Genomic DNA, 22,726 nt, shown 5'->3' with positions numbered 1-22,726 from the left:
GGGCCAGATGGGATTCCGATAGAATTATACAAAATACTCTCTGAAGAGATTAGTAATCCTTTAGTGCTCCTCTTTAATAATTATTACACAACTGCTTCTCATATTTCTAACTTTTTTTTTCTGCAGCGAACATAACCTTAATCCCTAAAAAAGAAAAAGATTCTGAACATACAGCCTCGTATAGACCTATATCTGTTTTAAATGCAGACTATAAAATACTCCTTTCTATTATTGCCAATAGAATCAAGGGCTTCCTGTTTAAAATAATTCATATTGATCAAACGGGTTTTATGAATGAACGCAGTGTAACTTCTAATCTCCAAAAAAGTTGAAACTTTATTAGACTTTTGTTGGAATCAAAACTTGACCCAGAAAGAGAATAAGGAGAAGCCAGGTAAGGATCTAGACATATTATTATCTGTAGACGCCGAGAAGGCATTTGATTCTATATCGTGGGACCATCTGTTATATTCATTAGAACGTTTTGGTATCAAAGGTCACTGTTTGGAATTTATTGCCAAGATCTATAAAAATCCATATTCTTCACTTCTAATAAATGGTAATCTTTCAGATAAAATCTTTTTAGGACGGGGTACACGACAAGGATGTCTGTTGTCTCCCCTATTGTTCAATATTTCAATCCAATCTTTGGCAATATGGCTCCGCAAAGAATTGCTAGGGATAAGAGTTGGTACAGCGGCTTTTAAAATCTCGCTGTATGCTGATGATTTGCTTATCTTTTTAGAAGATTCAACAAATTCTATCCCAAGAATTCTTCATATACTTTCAACCTTTATCTCTTTTTCATGGATCCAAAAATCCAAGGGGAGCTATGTTGATCACCCATTTAAAAACATGGATAACATCAAATATTTGGGTATTATATTACACAAAAATCCTAAGATGTGGTACAAACTAAATTTATTACCAGTATTGGAAAAAGTGATTTTAGATCTAAAAAATTGGGCTTCATTTCCTTTCTCCTTGCCCGAGTGAATCTAGTTAAAACAATTATTTTTCCGCAGATACTTTTACTTACTTTAGAATCTCCCCCTATTTATTCCTAATCAGGAGATCCGGAAGTTTTATTCGGCGTGTTCACATTTTTTCCTTACAGGGCGTAAGGCTCGTATCTCAACGGCGAAACTTTTCCAAAAAAAGGCGAATGGCGGACTTGCTCTGCCGGATATTAAACTCTATAATCTGATTATGTTAGTCAAAGTTGCCATAGGCTGGCTTACTGAGTCAAATAAAGTCTCCTCTGTAGAGACGGAGAGTATACTTATATCCCCTTTTTTCTTTAAAATCTATTTTGCATTGTTCAGTAAAAAAAACTCCCGTCAAATGTATTTAATCTTTTATCTTGTGTGTGTGTATGTATGTATATATATATATATATATATATATATACACGTGTGTGTGTGTGTATGTGTATATATATATATATATATATATATATATATATATATATATATGTGTGTGTGTATGTATGTATGTATGTATATATGTGTATATATATATATGTGTGTGTGTGTATGTATGTATGTATATATGTGTATATATATATATATATATATATATATATATGTGTGTGTGTGTGTATGTATGTATATGTATATATATATATATATATATATACACACACATACTTACACACACACACACATCCTGCCCATGAACTGAGAAAAGTCAAGCGTGCAGCTGCCAAGATGCCACTTGCCACCAGTTTGGCCATATTTCAGAGCTGCAACATCACTGGAGTGCCCAAAAGCACAAGGTGTGCAATACTCAGAGACATGGCCAAGGTAAGAAAGGCTGAAAGACGACCACCACTGAACAAGACACACAAGCTGAAACGTCAAGACTGGGCCAAGAAATATCTCAAGACTGATTTTTCTAAGGTTTTATGGACTGATGAAATGAGAGTGAGTCTTGATGGGCCAGATGGATGGGCCCGTGGCTGGATTGGTAAAGGGCAGAGAGCTCCAGTCCGACTCAGACGCCAGCAAGGTGGAGGTGGAGTACTGGTTTGGGCTGGTATCATCAAAGATGAGCTTGTGGGGCCTTTTCGGGTTGAGTATGGAGTCAAGCTCAACTCCCAGTCCTACTGCCAGTTTCTGGAAGACACCTTCTTCAAGCAGTGGTACAGGAAGAAGTCTGCATCCTTCAAGAAAAACATGATTTTCATGCAGGACAATGCTCCATCACACGCGTCCAAGTACTCCACAGCGTGGCTGGCAAGAAAGGGTATAAAAGAAGAAAATCTAATGACATGGCCTCCTTGTTCACCTGATCTGAACCCCATTGAGAACCTGTGGTCCATCATCAAATGTGAGATTTACAAGGAGGGAAAACAGTACACCTCTCTGAACAGTGTCTGGGAGGCTGTGGTTGCTGCTACACGCAATGTTGATGGTGAACAGATCAAAACACTGACAAAATCCATGGATGGCAGGCTTTTGAGTGTCCTTGCAAAGAAAGGTGGCTATATTGGTCACTGTTTTTGTTTTGTTTTTGAATGTCAGAAATGTATATTTGTGAATGTTGAGATGTTATATTGGTTTCACTGGTAAAAATAAATAATTGAAATGGGTATATATATGTTTTTTGTTAAGTTGCCTAATAATTATGCACAGTAATAGTCACCTGCACACACAGATATCCCCCTAAAATAGCTATAACTAAAAACAAACTAAAAACTACTTCCAAAACTATTCAGCTTTGATATTAATGAGTTTTTTGGGTTCATTGAGAACATGGTTGTTGTTCAATAATAAAATTAATCCTCAAAAATACAACTTGCCTAATAATTCTGTACTCCCTGTATATATATGTATATGTGTGTGTGTGTGTGTGTATGTATATATATGTGTGTGTGTATGTGTATATATATATGTATATAATGTGTGTGTATATATATATATATATATATATATATATATATATATATATTATATCAATGTAAATATTTGCATAGGAAACATCTATTTGCATAGCACATCTATCCCCTCTTGCTTTTCCCCAGAAATAACTCATATACAATGTTACCAATGCACAAGAGAATTCTGGGTAAGTTATGCAAATTAGATATGCAAATTCTCAGGTTTTTTTGCTTCAAAATAATACTGTTTTGACACAGCTATCCTTTTAATAGGATTATTACAGCAAACCAGAAATCACTCACTAGACAGCCTGTTTCATTCTGTTTGGAACTCATCAGTAGGAGATAGATTTCTGGTTGCTGCATTGGTAAAGCTTTTTTCAAGGTTAAACCAAAATTCATTAAAATTATGGGGGGAGATAAAAAAAACTGAAATTAAAATCCTCCATTTCTCAAAATTAAATAAATGTAAATATTTGCATAGGAAATTAGCACATCTAGGCAAATATCCCCGCTTGCTTTTCCCCAGAAATAACTCATATACAATGTTACCAATGCACAAGAGAATTCTGGGTAGATATGCAAATTCTCAGTTTTTTGCTTCAAAATAATACTGTTTTAACACAGCTATCTTTTTAATAGGATTATTACAGCATTGGTAACAGCTGTACCTAACCCGCTGTATGAGCATGGTCTACCTGTGTGTGTGTGTATATAAATCAATTTGTTTTCTACATATATGCGGGCTCATTTATAACCTTTTTTATCGAGGTGTGGTATAAGATTAAAGGGAAGTTGCCAAATATATAAATGAATACATTTGAATTTCCCCTGGCAATATGTATGTTTTCACTGGTAAATTTGTAATTGCTAATTGTTTTACATCCATTCTTCATATCTGTCTTTGTTATCACAATTTATTATTATATTGGAAGTCCTTTAATGTTCATATACATGAAACAAATGTACAAAAACTTTGTTTTTTTTTACATGTTGCAACCAAATGTAAAATTTATCTGCTCAGAGCAGTTGTTGACAACACCCTGTGATTATTTAAAACTAAAATCATAATATATTAAAGTACTTTAGACAGGAGAAAGCTTCTGTGGCCTTTTGGTAATTGTCTATTAGTTTGCAGTAATGATTCAAGTTTTTTTCTTTTTAGCTCTGCTCTAGGTACGTTATTGCTAATACTGTATAATTGTGTTGTGTTTGCTTTTGCTGTTGATTTTAGGTGGTTGCAATATTGATGGAGAAGAAGAGAGCTGGGATTTTGGCACAGGGGCTGGCTTTTATGTTAATGCCACGGAAGATCCTTGGAAAGCCAATTACAGAATGTATTCCTACATTGTAGAAGAGGTATATTAATACTTTATACTTTTATACCATATACAGGCAGTTTTGCCCGACTGTTCAAAGTGTTAAGCAAATGTGAAACCATTTCACTTTTAAGGGACAGTGTAACTGTAAAAGCATGCAACATACCTGCCCACATTACACTGACGTCTTAAAATTAGGCTCTGGCACCCTGGATTAAAGTCCCAAGACACTCCTAAATGTCCCCGGCTGGCAGCCACCAGCTGCACCTAAAATTTAGCTTGATAAGACTGGATCCTTTGTAGGCCTCGCACGAGCACACTTTTTTACGCATGTGTGTGAATATACATTTTGTCTGTGAATAAATAAAAATATATACTGTATATATATAAAAAAGAAGGATATTTGAGCGCTGGCTAGCTATAACACTATTCCTAGATGTAACAATAAAATGGAACAATGTCTCTATTTTTATACATGTGTAAGCATAACCTGCTAAGAATCATAAAACTAGGTGTAGAAAGGATTCCCAGTCCCTTCTCACCCCGTGAACATAGAAAAATGTGAAAGATGGATCCGCGCTTTCTTACACACTTCAGATGTTATGTAATATAGAGAAGCAGTCTGCCAGGAACGAACAACAGCTCAATAGCTTGTTCTATGGCCCAGTTGCCACCTGGGAGTAGCTTCTTTCTGCCCAATTGTGCTTTTCACAGAGGAAAAGTTTCCTGTAGTATATCAGTCTGATGCCACCGACATGGTCAGTCCAGCCCCGAAATACCAGGCAATTCTCCTCTGAACAAGGAACACGGCAACTCCAGATGATCATTTTGGCCTTCTCCGGGCCTCGTTAGGGAGGTGCAGCCATATTCCTCTAAGCACATTGGGCAAGGAGTCCACGTCCTATATGTTATGGTCTGGCTCCTAGATTCCCCTCACTAAGCCGCATAGATAACCATATGACAATAAACAATATTTCTCCAACATTGGTGTGTCCGGTCCACGGCGTCATCCATAACTTGTGGGAATATTCTCTTCCCCAACAGAAAATGGCAAAGAGCACAGCAAAAGCTGTCCATATAGTCCCTCCCAGGCTCTGCCCCCCCCCAGTCATTCTCTTTGCCGCTCTAACAAGTAGCATCTCCACGGAGATGGTGAAGAGTATGTGGTGTTTAATTGTAGTTTTTTATTCTTCTATCAAGAGTTTGTTATTTTAAAATAGTGCTGGTATGTACTATTTACTCTAAAACAGAAAGAGATGAAGAGTTCTGTTTATAAGAGGAGTATGATTTTAGCAGCAGTAACTAAAATTGGTGGCTGTTCCCACACAGGACTGTTGAGCTGAGAGAACTTCAGTTGGGGGGAACAGTTTGCAGACTTTTCTGCTTAAGGTATGACTAGCCATTATTCTAACGACTGTGTAATGCTGGAAGGCTGTCATTTTTCCCTCATGGGGATCGGTAAGCCATTTTCTTAGACTCAGAATAAAGGGCTTATTATGGGCTATAAACTGGTAGACACTTTTATGGGCTAAATCGATTGCTTTATTTAGGTATTATATGCAGTTTGAAGTTGAATTTCTCACTTTTATAACTTTGAGGAACGTTTTTTACGCCAGGCACTTGTTTAGACACCTTCCCAGTCAGGAAGGGCCTTTCTCTGTAGTAGGCAGAGCCTCATTTTCGCGCCATTACTGCGCAGTTACTTTTGAGAACAGTACATGCAGCTGCATGTGTGTGGGTCTGGAATTCACTGAAAAGGTTCCTAGAAGGCTTCATTTGATATCATATACCCCCCTGGGATTGGTGAAGTCACAGCAAAGGCTGGGGCTGGGACTGTAAGGGGGTTAAAAATTGTAAAGGCTCCGGTTTCCACATTTTAAGGGTTAACAGCCTGAAATTTGGGGTGCAATACTTTGAATGCTTTAAGACACTGTGGTGAAAATTTCGTAAAGATTGGATAATTCCTTCATAGTTTTTCACATATTCAGTAATAAAGTGTGCCCTGTTTAACATTTAAAGAGACAGTAACGGTTTTGTTTTAAAACTGTTTTTGTGCTTTATTAACCAGTTTAAGCCTGTTTAACATGTCTGTGCCTTCAGATAGATCATGTTCTGTATGTATGGAAGCCAATGTGACTCCTCCTTCTAATATGTGTGATAATTGTGCCATAGCGTCCAAACAAAGTAAGGACAGTACTGTCACAAATAGTAAAGTTGCCCAAGATGATTCCTCAGATGAAGGAAGTAGACATAGTTCTACATCATCTCCTTCTGTGTCTACACCAGTTTTGCCCACGCAGGAGACCCCTAGTACTTCTAGCGCGCCAATGCTTGTTACTATGCAACAATTGACGGCAGTAATGGATAACTCCATAGCAAATATTTTATCCAAAATGCCAGCATTTCAGAGAAAGCGCGATTGCTCTGTTTTAAACACTGTAGAGCAGGAGGGCGCTGATGATAATTTTTCTGTCATACCCTCACACCAATCTGAAGTGGCAATGAGGGAGGTTTTGTCAGATGGGGAAATTTCTGATACAGGAAGAATTTCTCAGCAGGCAGAACCTGATGTTGTGGCATTTAAATTTAAATTAGAGCATCTCCGCGCATTGCTTAAAGAGGTGCTATCTACTCTGGATGATTGTGACAATTTGGTCATCCCAGAAAAATTGTGCAAGATGGACAAGTTCCTTGAGGTCCCGGTGCACCCTGATGCTTTTCCAATACCCAAACGGGTGGCGGACATAGTGAATAAGGAGTGGGAGAAGCCAGGCATACCTTTTGTCCCTCCTCCTATATTTAAGAAATTATTTCCTATGTTCGACCCCAGAAAGGACTTATGGCAAACAGTCCCTAAGGTCGAGGGGGCGGTTTCTACACTAGCCAAACGCACGACCATTCCTATTGAGGACAATTGTGCTTTCAAAGATCCCATGGATAAAAAATTGGAGGTTTTTTTTTAAAAAGATTTTTGTACAGCAAGGTTACCTCCTTCAACCTATTTCGTGCATTATTCCTGTCACTACAGCGGCGTGGTTCTGGTTCGAGGAACTGGAAAAGTCGCTCAGTAGGGAGACTCCGTATGAGGAAGTCATGGACAGAATTCATGCACTTAAGTTAGCTAATTCCTTTATTTTAGATGCCGCTTTGCAGTTAGCGAGATTAGCGGCAAAAAATTCAGGGTTTGCAATTGTGGCGCGCAGAGCGCTCTGGCTAAAGTCTTGGTCGGCGGATGTATCTTCCAAGACAAAATTGCTTAATATCCCTTTCAAAGGTAAGACCCTTTTTGGGCCAGAATTGAAAGAAATTATTTCAGACATCACTGGGGTTAAGGGCCATGCCCTCCCACAAGATAGGCCTTTCAAGGCTAAGAATAAGTCTAATTTTCGTTCCTTTCGCAATTTCAGGAACGGACCGGCCTCCAACTCTGCAGCCTCTAGACAAGAGGGTAACGCTTCCCAGACTAAACCAGCTTGGAAACCGATGCAAGGCTGGAACAAGGGTAAACAGGCCAAGAAGCCTGCTGCTGCTACCAAGACAGCATGAAGGGGTAGCCCCCGATCCGGGACCGGATCTAGTAGGGGGCAGACTCTCTCTCTTTGCTCAGGCTTGGGCAAGAGATGTTCAGGATCCCTGGGCACTAGAAATAGTCTCTCAGGGTTATCTTCTAGAATTCAAGGAACTACCTCCAAGGGGAAGGTTCCACATGTCTCGCTTATCTTCAAACCAAATAAAGAGACAGGCATTCTTACATTGTGTAGAAGACCTGTAAAAGATGGGAATGATACACCCAGTTACAACGGTGGAACAAGGTCAGGGGTTTTACTCAAATCTGTTTGTAGTTCCCAAGAAAGAGGGAACTTTCAGACCAATTCTGGATTTAAAAATTCTAAACAAATTTCTCAGAGTACCATCGTTCAAAATGGAAACCATTCGAACGATTTTACCTACAATCCAGGAGGGTCAATTTATGACTACCGTGGATTTAAAGGATGCGTATCTACATATTCCTATCCACAAAGATCATTATCAGTTCCTAAGGTTCGCCTTTCTGGACAAGCATTACCAGTTTGTGGCTTTCCCATTCGGGCTAGCCACTGCTCCAAGGATTTTCACAAAGGTGCTCGGGTCCCTTCTAGCGGTTCTAAGACCAAGGGGTATTGCAGTGGCACCTTACCTGGACGACATCCTAATTCAAGCGTCGTCTCTTTCCAAAGCAAAGGCTCATAAAGACATTGTTCTAGCCTTTCTCAGATCTCACGGGTGGAAGGTGAATGTAGAAAAGAGTTCCCTGTCTCCGTCGACAAGAGTTCCCTTTTTGGGAACAATAATAGATTCTTTAGAAATGAAGATCTTCCTGACAGAAGTCAGAAAGTCAAAGCTTCTAAACGCTTGTCAAGTTCTTCACTCTTTTCTCCAGCCTTCCATAGCTCAGTGCATGGAAGTAGTAGGGTTGATGGTTGCAGCAATGGACATAGTTCCTTTTGCTCGAATTCATCTAAGACCATTACAACTGTGCATGCTCAATCAGTGGAATGGGGACTATACAGACGTGTCTCCAATGATTCAAGTAGATCAGATGACCAGAGACTCACTCCGTTGGTGGCTGACCCAGGATCACCTGTCCCAGGGAATGAGCTTCCGCAGACCAGAGTGGGTCATCGTCACGACCGACGCCAGTCTATTAGGCTGGGGCACGGTCTGGGATTCCCTGAAAGCTCAGGGTCTATGGTCTCGGGAAGAGTCTCTTCTCCCGATAAACATTCTGGAACTGAGAGCGATATTCAATGCTCTCCGGGCTTGGCCTCAACTAGCGAAGGCCAGATTCATAAGATTCCAGTCAGACAACATGACGACTGTTGCTTACATCAACCATCAGGCGGGAACAAGGAGTTCCTTGGCGATGAGAGAGGTGTCCAAAATCATCAAATGGGCGGAGGATCACTCCTGCCACCTATCTGCAATCCACATCCCAGGAGTAGACAACTGGGAGGTGGATTATCTGAGTCGTCAGACTTTCCATCCGGGGGAGTGGGAACTTCACCCGGAGGTGTTTGCCCAGTTGACTCAATTATGGGGCATTCCAGACATGGATCTGATGGGGTCTCGTCAGAACTTCAAGGTTCCTTGCTACGGGTCCAGATCCAGGGATCCCAAGGCGACCCTAGTGGATGCATTAGTGGCGCCTTGGTCCTTCAACCTAGCTTATGCGTTTCCGCCGTTCCCTCTCCTTCCCAGGCTGGTAGCCAGGATCAAACAGGAGAAGGCCTCGGTGATTCTGATAGCTCCTGCGTGGCCACGCAGGACTTGGTATGCAGACCTGGTGAATATGTCATCGGCTCCACCATGGAAGCTACCTTTGAGACAGGATCTTCTAGTGCAAGGTCCATTCGAACATCCAAATCTAGTTTCTCTCCAGCTGACTGCTTGGAAATTGAACGCTTGATTTTATCCAAGCGCGGGTTTTCGGATTCAGTGATAGATACTTTGGTCCAAGCCAGAAAACCCGTGACTAGAAAGATTTACCATAGAATATGGAAAAGATATATCTGTTGGTGTGAATCCAATGGATTCTCATGGAGTAAGATTAAAATTCCCAGGATCCTCTCCTTTCTCCAAGAAGGTTTGGATAAGGGATTGTCAGCGAGTTCTCTAAAAGGACAGATTTCTGCTCTATCTGTCTTGTTAAACAAACGACTGGCAGCTGTGCCAGATGTTCAAGCTTTTGTACAGGCTTTGGTCAGGATCAAGCCTGTTTACAGACCTTTGACTCCTCCCTGGAGTCTAAATTTAGTTCTTTCAGTTCTTCAAGGGATTCCGTTTGAACCCTTACATTCCATAGATATCAAGTTATTATCTTGGAAAGTTCTGTTTTTGGTTGCTATTTCTTCTGCTAGAAGAGTTTCTGAATTATCTGCTTTGCAGTGTGACCCTCCTTATCTGGTGTTCCATTCAGATAAGGTTGTTTTGCGTACCAAGCCTGGTTTTCTTCCAAAGGTTGTTTCCAACAAGAATATTAACCAGGAAATAGTTTTTCCTTCTTTGTGTCCGAAACCAGTTTCAAAGAAGGAATGTTTGTTACACAATTTAGATGTAGTCCGTGCTATAAAGTTCTATTTAGAAGCAACAAAGGATTTCAGACAAACTTCTTCTCTGTTTGTCGTTTATTCTGGCAAGAGGAGAGGTCAAAAGGCTACTGCTACCTCCCTTTCCTTCTGGCTGAAAAGCATCATCCGATTGGCTTACGAGACTGCCGGACGGCAGCCTCCTGAACGAATCACAGCTCACTCTACTAGGGCTGTGGCTTCCACATGGGCCTTCAAGAACGAGGCTTCTGTTGATCAGATATGTAAGGCAGCGACTTGGTCTTCTCTGCACACTTTTGCCAAATTCTACAAATTTGATACTTTTGCTTCCTCGGAGGCTATTTTTGGGAGAAAGGTTTTGCAAGCCGTGGTGCCTTCTGTTTAGGTAACCTGATTTGCTCCCTCCCTTCATCCGTGTCCTAAAGCTTTGGTATTGGTTCTCACAAGTTATGGATGACGCCGTGGACCGGACACACCAATGTTGGAGAAAACAGAATTTATGCTTACCTGATAAATTACTTTCTCCAACAGTGTGTCCGGTCCACGGACCGCCCTGGTTTTTTAATCAGGTTTGAAAAATTTCTTTCTTTATACACTACAGTCCAGTGACGTGCGGTGAGGTCAGAGGCTAGTGAGGCTATTAGTACATTTGCTTCATTCTCTTGTTATCCTTTGTTGAAGGATATGCAGCAATGCACAACTGGGAGCTAACTGAACACATTAAATGAGCCAATGACAAGAGGCATATATGTGCAACCACCACTCACCAGCTGCTCCCAGTAGTGCATTACTGATCTTTAGCCTACCTAGGTATGCTTTTCAAATGATACTAAAAGAAAAAAGCAAATTGGATAACATAAGTAAAATGTAAAAGTCTTTAATATTGTATGTTCTATCTGAAACATAAAAGAAAAATGTTGTGTTCCTTTAATGTTTTAAAACAAATTAACATCCTTTTAACTGCAGCTATTCTCCAGTAGTCAAACTCCAACTTGCCTTATTTGTAAAAGGAGAAACCAGATGCGCACACACTCTCATGCAGATACGCACACACTCTCATACAGTGGCACACACACTCATACAGATGCACACACACTCATACAGATGCACACACACCCACACTCATACAGATGCACACACACTCATACAGATGCACACAGACACACTCATACAGATGCACACAGACACACTCATACAGATGCACACAGACACTCTCATGCAGATGCGCACACACTCTCATGCAGATGCGCACACACTCTCATGCAGATGCGCACACACTCTCATACAGATGCACACACACTCTCATACACACTCATACAGATGCACACACACTCATACAGATGCACACACACTCATACAGATGCACACACACTCATACAGATGCACACACACTCATACAGATGCACACACACACTCATATACAGTTGCACACACACTCATACAGTTGCACACACACTCATACAGATGCACACACACTCATACAGATGCACACACACTCATACAGATGCACACACACACTCATATACAGTTGCACACACACTCATACAGTTGCACACACTCTCATACAGATGCACACACTCTCATACAGATGCACACACACTCTCATACAGATGCACACACACTCTCATACAGATGCACACACACTCTCATACACACTCATACAGATGCACACACACTCATACAGATGCACACACACTCATACAGATGCACACACACTCATACAGATGCACACACACACTCATACAGATGCATACACACACTCTCATACAGTTGCACACACACTCATACAGATGCACACACTCTCATACAGATGCACACACACTCTCATACAGATGCACACACACTCTCATACAGATGCACACACACTCTCATACATACAGATGCACAAACACACTCATACAGATGCACACAGACACACTCATACAGATGCACACAGACACACTCATACAGATGCACACAGACACACTCATACAGATGCACACAGACACACTCATACAGATGCGCACACACTCTCATGCAGATGCGCACACACTCTCATGCAGATGCGCACACACTCTCATACAGATGCACACACACTCTCATACACACTCATACAGATGCACACACACTCATACAGATGCACACACACTCATACAGATGCACACACACTCATACAGATGCACACACACACTCATACAGATGCATACACACACTCTCATACAGTTGCACACACACTCATACAGATGCACACACTCTCATACAGATGCACACACACTCTCATACAGATGCACACACACTCTCATACAGATGCACACACACTCTCATACAGATGCACACACACTCTCATACATACAGATGCACAAACACACTCATACAGATGCACACACACACACTCATACAGATGCACACACACTCATATAGATGTACACAGTCACACACTGTCATCCAGATGTACACACACTCTCATACATATAGATGCACACACACACTCATACATATAGATGCACACACACACTCATACAGATGTGCACACACACACTCATACAGATGCACACACACTCTCATATATACAGATGCACACACATTCTCATACATATAGATGCACACACACACTCATACAGATGTACACACATTCTCATACAGATGTACACACACTCTCATATATACAGATGCACACACACTCATACAGATGTACACACACTCATACAGATGTACACACACTCTCATATATACAGATGCACACACACTCATACAGATGCACACACACTCATACAGATGCACACACACTCTCATACAGATGTACACACATTCTCATACAGATGTACACACATTCTCATACAGATGTACACACACTCATACAGATGCACACACACACTCATACAGATGCGCACACACACACTCATACAGATGCACACACACACTCATACAGATGCACACACACACTCATACAGATGCGCACACACACACTCATACAGATGCGCGCACACACACACTCATACAGATGTACACACTCTCATACAGATGTACACACACTCTCATATATACAGATGCACACACACTCATACAGATGCACACACACTCTCATACAGATGCACACACACTCTCATACAGATGTACACACATTCTCATACAGATGTACACACACTCATATATACAGATGCACACACACACTCATACATATAGATGCACACACACACTCATACAGATGCACACACACACTCATACAGATGCACACACACTCTCATACAGATGCACACACACACTCATACAGATGCACACACACACTCATACAGATGCACACACACACTCATACAGATGCACACACACTCTCATACAGACGCACACACACTCTCATACAGATGCACACACACTCTCACTCTCATACAGATGCACACACACTCTCACTCTCATACAGATGCACACACACTCTCATACAGATGCACACACACTCTCATACAGATGCACACACACTCTCATACAGATGCACACACACTCTCATACAGATGCACACACACTCTCATACAGATGCACACAAACACTCATACAGATGCACACAAACACTCATACATACAGATGCACACACACTCTCATACAGATGTGCACACACACTCTCATACAGATACACAAAAACTCTCATACAGATGCGCACACACACTCTCATACAGATGCACACACACACTCTCATACAGATACAAAACACAGATACACTGATTCTCTCAACTCCCATACATCTCAATATGTCACTTTATATAAAAAAAACACAAGTACTGTGGGAAAACATACACATATAGCCAACCTCATATTTTTAGACAGAAGCATTGGAGTTGTCTTAAAGGATTACTATAATACAAGCAGCTGCTGACTCAGTAAAGAAAATATCTATTTTTAAATAGGAATCCCCAACCCCCTACCCTCAGAAACCCTTTTTCCATGTGACTTTCCTTCAGTAAACATGCTCTGCACAGCAGCCATATCTACCAGCAGGAAGACAGATACAACACAGCCCTGAGAAGGAATGGGGGAAATGAGAGCAGGGAGGAGGGGAGACTATAAAGAGCAGACCAGGTACTGTGGGAAGCTTCAGACCTCTATAGCCCTGACAACAATATATGAGTTACTGATACTCACTCACAGCTAACTCCAGCATTACCTCTTGTCTAAGCTGAGCTCCACCCATGTTTCCTGCAGCAGCACCAGTGTAAAAAGATTCTGTGCACTCACTGATGACTGCTGTGGGGGAGATCAGGTGATCTTTCAAAATATTACATTAAGATGATTATGTTCTCTTAGTCTAAACACCTGCTGTCTGCCACACTCTGCATCCATTAACCCCTGCAGTAGTACAAGGAGCCCAATTAGTATACAGCTACAGACAGCGTGTCAGTGACAGGATGATTTGTGAGTGATTTACTAAGTTGTTAGAAAAAAATGATTAGCTGACTATTGTAAGTAAATTACTCACAAATCATTCTGTCACTGACACGCTGTCTGTAGCTGTATACTAATTGGGCTCCTTGTACTACTGCAGGAGTTAATGGATGCAGAGTGTGGCAGACAGCAGTTTGCAGTTGCACCGGACCTGCCCTGAGTAGTGAGCACACACACAGCATGGCCAATATAAAAGTATACCTGATGGAACTCAACGTTGCAGTGTTGTTGGTGCCCTGCCAACACATTGTGTATCTCCAGCATGTATGAATTCTACACTAGTAGCCACACACCTCACTCTGGCCAGGCTGCCCCCCAGGGCATTTACTCTCGATCACTACTAGTACTTACAGTTACCGGTGTTTTCCAGGTCCAGGGTAGTCAGTGAGTCAATGGCACTGGGTCTGGCACTATTAGGCAGTCCTCCGCTCCGGCTCCTCCTGAGTCTGACTTCAGTCTCCTCCAGGCAGTGGGCAGGCACTGGCAGCAACTCCTCCGTGTCCGTGACTAGTCCAGGTCCACACTAGTCCACCAGACAGCCACACAACAACTGGGGCAGTAGGCACTAGGCAGCAGTGGTCGGCGGCACGCACGCACAAGACTCTCTCAGCAGCTCCCTCCACTACTGACACTGAGTCTTCCCGCCAGTAGATCTGTCAGCGCGCTCAATGTGACATGTCAAAATGGTCACATGGCCCACACCTGCCAATCAGCAGCCCAGCAGGCACGCCTCCCCGCAGTGCTGCTGAAGCTGTGATTGGCTGAAGTGACCAAGCTCATCATGGAGGCGGTTTTGAGAACCGCCTCCATTGGAGCTTGTATCAGGGCCCGAAGAGTCACCAGTGGGTGGCGCAGCTCCAGATCCATGTTGCGCAATTAATGGAGGGCAGCGGACCGGCTCACTGCCTCCTAATTGCGCAACAATGGAATATGGATAGTGAATTTTTGCACTGCGCATGCGCAAAGCGCAGTACCATAATGAGTATCGCCATGGGGGTGGGGGGGTACCCTTGGGGTGAGGGTGGGCATGGACAAAATATTAATGAAGTAAAAAACACTTTTTTTTTTTTTTAATAAATATGAATTCAAATCTTTTTTCCCTCATTGGACAGGGTAGGCACTGCCTACCCTGCCTCCTATTACTGCACGTCACTGCTACAGTCACCACGGCACCCTTTAGTTTCTCCTTTTTTTCTCCTATCCGTCGGTCGAATGACGGGGGGGGCGGAGCCTGGGAGGGACTATATGGACAGCTTTTGCTGTTCTCTTTGCCATTTCCTGTTGCGGAAGAGAATATTCCCACAAGTTATGGATGACGCCGTGGACCGGACACACCGTTGGAGAAAGTAATTTATCAGGTAAGCATAAATTCTGTTTTTAGAATGCAATGTATTTTCAATATTTTAAGTGTAACCCATCATAGTAGTGACAGGGAAACTAATGCAGGAATAGGCTCTGCTTAGACTAAAATGGGACGAAGTATGCCATCTTATTGGTGGTCGGATTGTAGAGGCCTACATCGGCGGATCTCCATGAGGTTGTAATCCCACTCACCCTCCCCCGGTAATTCCGGATAACATTACCACTTTTGTATCAAAGTATATTGGATTCTCGTCCAGCACCACTTAAACCCCTTTTTTGATCTCTTGCCAATCGTATAATTCCCGAAACCTGCAAACTCCTGCAGCTGCACATCTTAGATAAGTCATGAGGGACGAAGAAGCATTAAGTTGATTGGACATGCAGTACTTAAAACTATATATGACTATGTATGCGAAGTCACTGACTAATTATACATTGTTGCTGGTAATTTTTCAAAACACACCTTTTGGATAAAACAGCATTGCCTGTTAGTACAAATACCAATTTGATCCTGAGAAATGGCATCCTAGTGCTTACAGACCAACCTACTAATGATGCAACAATGGAGGTAAGCAATAACATAATAGATCATATAAACAATTTTGACAGATTCAAAAACACAATGCTGAATATTAACTCCAACACTATCATCCAGACTCCGCAACCCAACTTCTTCGGATCATGGGACACCTATACAAATTGCGGACCTATTTACCTAATATCTAGCATCATTAATTCTTCTTCAAATGTACATGCTACCTTACAAGAGACTCTGGGCAAACTACTGTACAGTGAGTCTGGCCGGAAAGAACTCGCCTCCTTTATAGGGACCACAAACTTTTCTTGTTTTCAATACCCGGCAAATATAAGGTGAGAGACTCTCATACTGACACTTATCTTTCTCAGAAACTTTTTCCACAAATTTAGCTTCAAATTTTAACATGCCAGGGTCATCTCGTAGCTGAAAGCTTACCATATATTCTCATTGAACCCTTTTAGAACAGGCTCCTGCCTCTCTAAATATACAGGCCAGTGTCCTGGTTCGCTCATACACCTGCATGTCTTTAGAAACAGTTCTTGGGAGACCTACTAAACTTTATTTGAGGGCAGTTAATATGATATTCATCCAGAAGTAAAACATATGACACTGTTTGGGATGATCTTGATATAACACCAGAAGACTGTTTTGCATATATCAGCCCTCATCCTTTCATAATGGGAAATAACTTGTTTGGAGCAGGTTAAAAAGAAGTTATACATCTGACTCATACTACCGACTTAATAAAGCTCATAATAACCGTTAGTATAAATGTACTGAATGTTTTCTTTTACTTTCCATAAGAAGACTTATAAAAGATACAGCTTATAGATACAGTCTCTTGGGATATTTCCTTACAGAAGTCTTCTACAAACAGCTAGTTTTTAAGGATACTCTCTGTTCACAGTATTTCTTATATAATATAGTAGTGGTTGTAGCCCTGAGGCCGAGGTCGTGGGTCATGGCTGTGAATAATATGTTTCAAACACCATTATGTGATCCCATTGTGTGCTTTTTATAACATAATGGGATTTGTAGTTCAATCAGTACTTGAATTAGTAGATTATTAGATTGATATCTTATATATGCTCAGTCATATATAATTTCTCCAACATAGGTGTGTCCGGTCCACGGCGTCATCCTTACTTGTGGGATATTCTCTTCCCCAACAGGAAATGGCAAAGAGCCCAGCAAAGCTGGTCACATGATCCCTCCTAGGCTCCGCCTACCCCAGTCATTCTCTTTGCCGTTGTACAGGCAACATCTCCACGGAGATGGCTTAGAGTTTTTTAGTGTTTAACTGTAGTTTTTATTATTCAATCAAGAGTTTGTTATTTTAAAATAGTGCTGGTATGTACTATTTACTCAGAAACAGAAAAGAGATGAAGATTTCTGTTTGTATGAGGAAAATGATTTTAGCACCGTAACTAAAATCCATGGCTGTTCCACACAGGACTGTTGAGAGCAATTAACTTCAGTTGGGGGAACAGTGTGCAGTCTCTTACTGCTTGAGGTATGACACATTCTAACAAGACGATGTAATGCTGGAAGCTGTCATTTTCCCTATGGGATCCGGTAAGCCATGTTTATTAAGATAGTAAATAAGGGCTTCACAAGGGCTTATTAAGACTGTAGACTTTTTCTGGGCTAAATCGATTCATTATTAACACATATTTAGCCTTGAGGAATCATTTATTCTGGGTATTTTGATATGATTATATCGGCAGGCACTGTTTTAGACACCTTATTCCTTAGGGGCTTTCCCTAATCATAGTCAGAGCCTCATTTTCGCGCCGGTATGGCGCACTTGTTTTTGAGGCAGCATGGCATGCAGCTGCATGTGTGTGGAGCTCTGATACATAGAAAAGTCTTTCTGAAGGCATCATTTGGTATCGTATTCCCCTTTGGGCTTGGTTGGGTCTCAGCAAAGCAGATTCCAGGGACTGTAAAGGGGTTAAATATAAAAACGGCTCCGGTTCCGTTATTTTAAGGGTTAAAGCTTCCAAATTTCGTGTGCATTACTTTTAAGGCTTTAAGACACTGTGGTGAAATTTTGGTGAATTTTGAACAATTCCTTCATACTTTTTCGCAATTGCAGTAATAAAGTGTGTTTAGTTTAAAATTTAAAGTGACAGTAACGGTTTTATTTTAAAACGTTTTTTGTGCTTGTTATCAAGTTTATGCCTGTTTATCATGTCTGAACTACCAGATAGATTGTGTTCTGACTGTGGGGAAACCAAGGTTCCTTCTCATTTAACTATATGTATTTTATGTCATAAAAAAATTTAGTAAAAATGATGCCCAAGATGATTCCTCAAGTGAGGGGAGTAAGCATGGTACTGCATCATCCCCTCCTTCGTCTACACCAGTCTTGCCCATACAGGAGGCCCCTAGTACATCTAGTGCGCCAATACTCCTTACTATGCAACATTTAACGGCTGTAATGGATAATTCTATCAAAAACATTTTAGCCAATATGCCCACTTATCAGCGAAAGCGCGACTGCTCTGTTTTAGAAAATTCTGTAGAGCATGAGAACGCTGATGATATGGTTTCTGAAGGGCCCCTACACCAGTCTGAGGGGGCCAGGGAGGTTTTGTCTGAGGGAGAAATTTCAGATTCAGGAAACATTTCTCAACAAGCTGAACCTGATGTGATTACTTTTAAATTTAAGTTGGAACATCTCCGCGCTCTGCTTAAGGAGGTGTTATCCAATTTGGATGATTGTGATTATCTGGTCATTCCAGAACCACTATGTAAAATGGAAAGGTTCTTAGAGGCCCCGGGGGCCCCCCGAAGCTTTTCCTATATCCAAGCGGGTGGCGTACATTGTTAGTAAAGAATGGGACAGGCCCGGTATACCTTTAGTACCTCCCCCCATATTTATAAAATTGTTTTCCTATAGTCGACCCCAGAAAGGACTGATGGCAGACAGTCCCCAAGGTCGAGGGGGCGGTTTCTACTCTACACAAGCGCGCCACTATACCCATAGAAGATAGTTGTGCTTTCCAAGATCCTATGGATAAAAAATTAGAAGGTCTGCTAAAGATGTTTGTTCAGCAAGGTTCCCTTCTACAACCAATTGCATGCATTGTCCCTGTCACTGCAGCCGCGTGTTTCTAGTTTGATGAGCTAGGAAAGGCGATTATTAGTAATTCTTCTTCTTATGAGGAGATTATGGACAGAATTCGTGCTCTTAAATTGGCTAATTCTTTCACCCTAGACGCCACCTTGCAATTGGCTAGGTTAGCGGCGAAAAAATTCTGGGTTTGCTATTGTGGCGCAGAGCGCTTTGGTTAAAATCTTGGGCAGCGGATGCGTCTTCCAAGAACAAATTGCTTGACATTCCTTTCAAGGGGAAAACACTCTTTGGCCCTGACTTGAAAGAGATTATCTCTGATATCACTGGGGGCAAGGGCCACGCCCTTCCTCAGGATAGGTCTTTTCAAGACCAAAAATAAACCTAAGTTTCGTCCCTTTCGCAGAAACGGATCAGCCCCAAGGGCTACGTCCTCTAAGCAGGAAGGTAATACTTCTCAAGCCAATCCAGCCTGGAGACCTATGCAAGGCTGGAACAAAGGAAAGCAGGCCAGGAAACCTGCCACTGCTACCAAGACAGCATGAAATGCGGGCCCCCGATCCGGGACCGGATCTGGTGGGGGGCAGACTCTCTCTCTTCGCTCAGGCTTGGGCAAGAGATGTTCTGGATCCTTGGGCGCTAGAAATAGTCTCCCAAGGTTATTCTCTGGAGTTCAAGGGGCTTCCTCCAAGGGGGAGGTTCCACAGGTCTCAGTTGTCTTCAGACCACATAAGAAGACAGGCATTCTTACATTGGGTAGAAGACCTGCTAAAAATGGGAGTGATTCATCCTGTTCCATTAGGAGAACAAGGGATGGGGTTCTACTCCAATCTGTTCATTGTTCCCAAAAAAGAGGGAACGTTCAGACCAATCTTAGATCTCTAGATCTTGAACAAGTTCTCAAGGTTCCATCGTTCAAGATGGAAACCATTCGAACACTTCTTCCTTCCATCCAGGAAGGTCAATTCATGACCAAGGTGGATTTCAAGGATGCGTATCTACATATTCCTATCCACAAGGAACATCATCGGTTCCTAAGGTTTGCATTCCTGGACAAGCATTTCCAGTTCGTGGCGTTTTCTTTCGGATTAGCCACTGCTCCTAGGATTTTCTCATAGGTACTAGGGTCCCTTCTGGCGGTGCTAAGACCAAGGGGCATTGCTGTAGTACCTTACTTGGACGACATTCTGATTCGAGCGTCGTCCCTTCCTCAAGTAAAGGCTCACACGGACATTGTCCTGGCCTTTCTCAGATCTGAAAAGAGTTCTCTATCTCCGTCAACGAGGGTTCCCTTCTTGGGAACTATAATAGACTCCTTAGAAATGAGGATTTTTCTGACAGAAGCCAGAAAAACAAAACTTCTAGACTCTTGTCGGATACTTCATTCCGTTCCTCTTCCTTCCATAGCGCAGTGCATGGAAGTGATAGGTTTGATGGTAGCGGCAATGGACATAGTTCCTTTTGTGCGCATTCATCTAAGACCATTACAACTGTTCATGCTCAGTCAGTGGAATGGGGACTATTCAGACTTGTCTCCGAAGATACAAGTAAATCAGAGGACCAGAGACTCATTCCGTTGGTGGCTGTCCCTGGACAACCTGTCACAAGGGATGACCTTCCGCAGACCAGAGTGGGTCATTGTCACGACCGACGCCAGTCTGATGGGCTGGGGCGCGGTCTGGGGATCCCTGAAAGCTCAGGGTCTTTGGTCTCGGGTAGAATCTCTTCTACCGATAAATATTCTGGAACTGAGAGCGATATTCAATGCTCTCAAAGCTTGGCCTCAGCTAGCGAGGGCCAAGTTCATACATCAACCATCAGGGGGGAACAAGGAGTTCCCTAACGATGGAAGAAGTGACCAAAATCATTCTATGGGCGGAGTCTCACTCCTGCCACCTGTCTGCTATCCACATCCCAGGAGTGGAAAATTGGGAAGCGGATTTTCTGAGTCGTCAGACATTGCATCCGGGGGAGTGGGAACTCCATCCGGAAATCTTTGCCCAAGTCACTCAACCGTGGGGCATTCCAGACATGGATCTGATGGCCTCTCGTCAGAACTTCAGAGTTCCTTACTACGGGTACGGATCCAGGGATCCCAAGGCGGCTCTAGTGGATGCACTAGTAGCACCTTGGACCTTCAAACTAGCTTATGTGTTCCCGCCGTTTCCTCTCATCCCCAGGCTGGTAGCCAGGATCAATCAGGAGAGGGCGTCGGTGATTTTGATAGCTCCTGCGTGGCCACGCAGGACTTGGTATGCAGATCTGGTGAATATGTCATCGGCTCCACCATGGAAGCTACCTTTGAGAGACCTTCTTGTTCTAGGAGATTGAACGCTTGATCTTATCAAAGCGAGGGTTCTCAGATTCTGTTATTAATACTCTTGTTCAGGCCTGAAAGCCTGTAACCAGAAAAATTACCACATAATTTGGTATATCTGTTGGTGTGAATCTGCAGGATTCCCTTGGGACAAGGTTAAGATTCCTAAGAGTCTATCCTTCCTTCGAGAAGGATTGGAAAAAGGATTATCTGCAAGTTCCTTGATGGGACAGATTTCTGCCTTGTCTGGGTTACTTCACAAAAAGCTGGCAGCTGTGCCAGATGTTCTAGCCTTTGTTCAGGCTCTGGTTAGAATCAAGCCTGTTTACAAAATTTTGACTCCTCCTTGGAGTCTCAACCTAGTTCTTTCAGTTCTTCAGGGGGTTCCGTTTGAACCCTTACATTCCGTTGATATTAAGTTATTATCTTGGAAAGTTTTGTTTTTGGTTGCAATTTCTTCTGCTAGAAGAGTTTCAGAATTATCTGCTCTGCAGTGTTCTTCTCCTTATCTGGTGTTCCATGCAGATAAGGTGGTTTTGCGTACTAAACCTGGTTTTCTTCCAAAAGTTGTTTCTAACAAAAACATTAACCAGGAGATAGTTGTGCCTTCTTTGTGTCCTAATCCAGTTTCAAAGAAGGAACGTTTGTTGCACAACTTGGATGTAGTTCGTGCTCTCAAAATTTTACTTAGCAGCTACTAAGGTTTTCAGACAAACTTGTCTTTGTTTGTTGTTTAT

The 22,726-nt window shown here is 42.2% G+C and overlaps 1 protein-coding gene across 2 annotated transcripts in view; it reads left to right on the top strand.

Moving 5' to 3' along the window:
• The window catches only part of ESD (esterase D), a 90,304-nt gene that overhangs the window by 53,978 nt on the left and 13,600 nt on the right, over positions 1–22,726 (top strand). For both annotated transcript variants that reach the window (XM_053708013.1, XM_053708014.1), the window contains one exon: positions 4,116–4,240. In XM_053708013.1, coding sequence (XP_053563988.1) covers positions 4,116–4,240 — 125 coding nt within the window. The remainder of the gene's footprint in view (positions 1–4,115; positions 4,241–22,726) is intronic.

Source organism: Bombina bombina, chromosome 3 (genome assembly GCF_027579735.1).
Source record: "Bombina bombina isolate aBomBom1 chromosome 3, aBomBom1.pri, whole genome shotgun sequence".
Lineage (NCBI taxonomy): Eukaryota > Metazoa > Chordata > Amphibia > Anura > Bombinatoridae > Bombina > Bombina bombina.
Note: the sequence above shows the minus strand (reverse complement) of the source record. Positions and strands in the feature narration are given on the sequence as shown.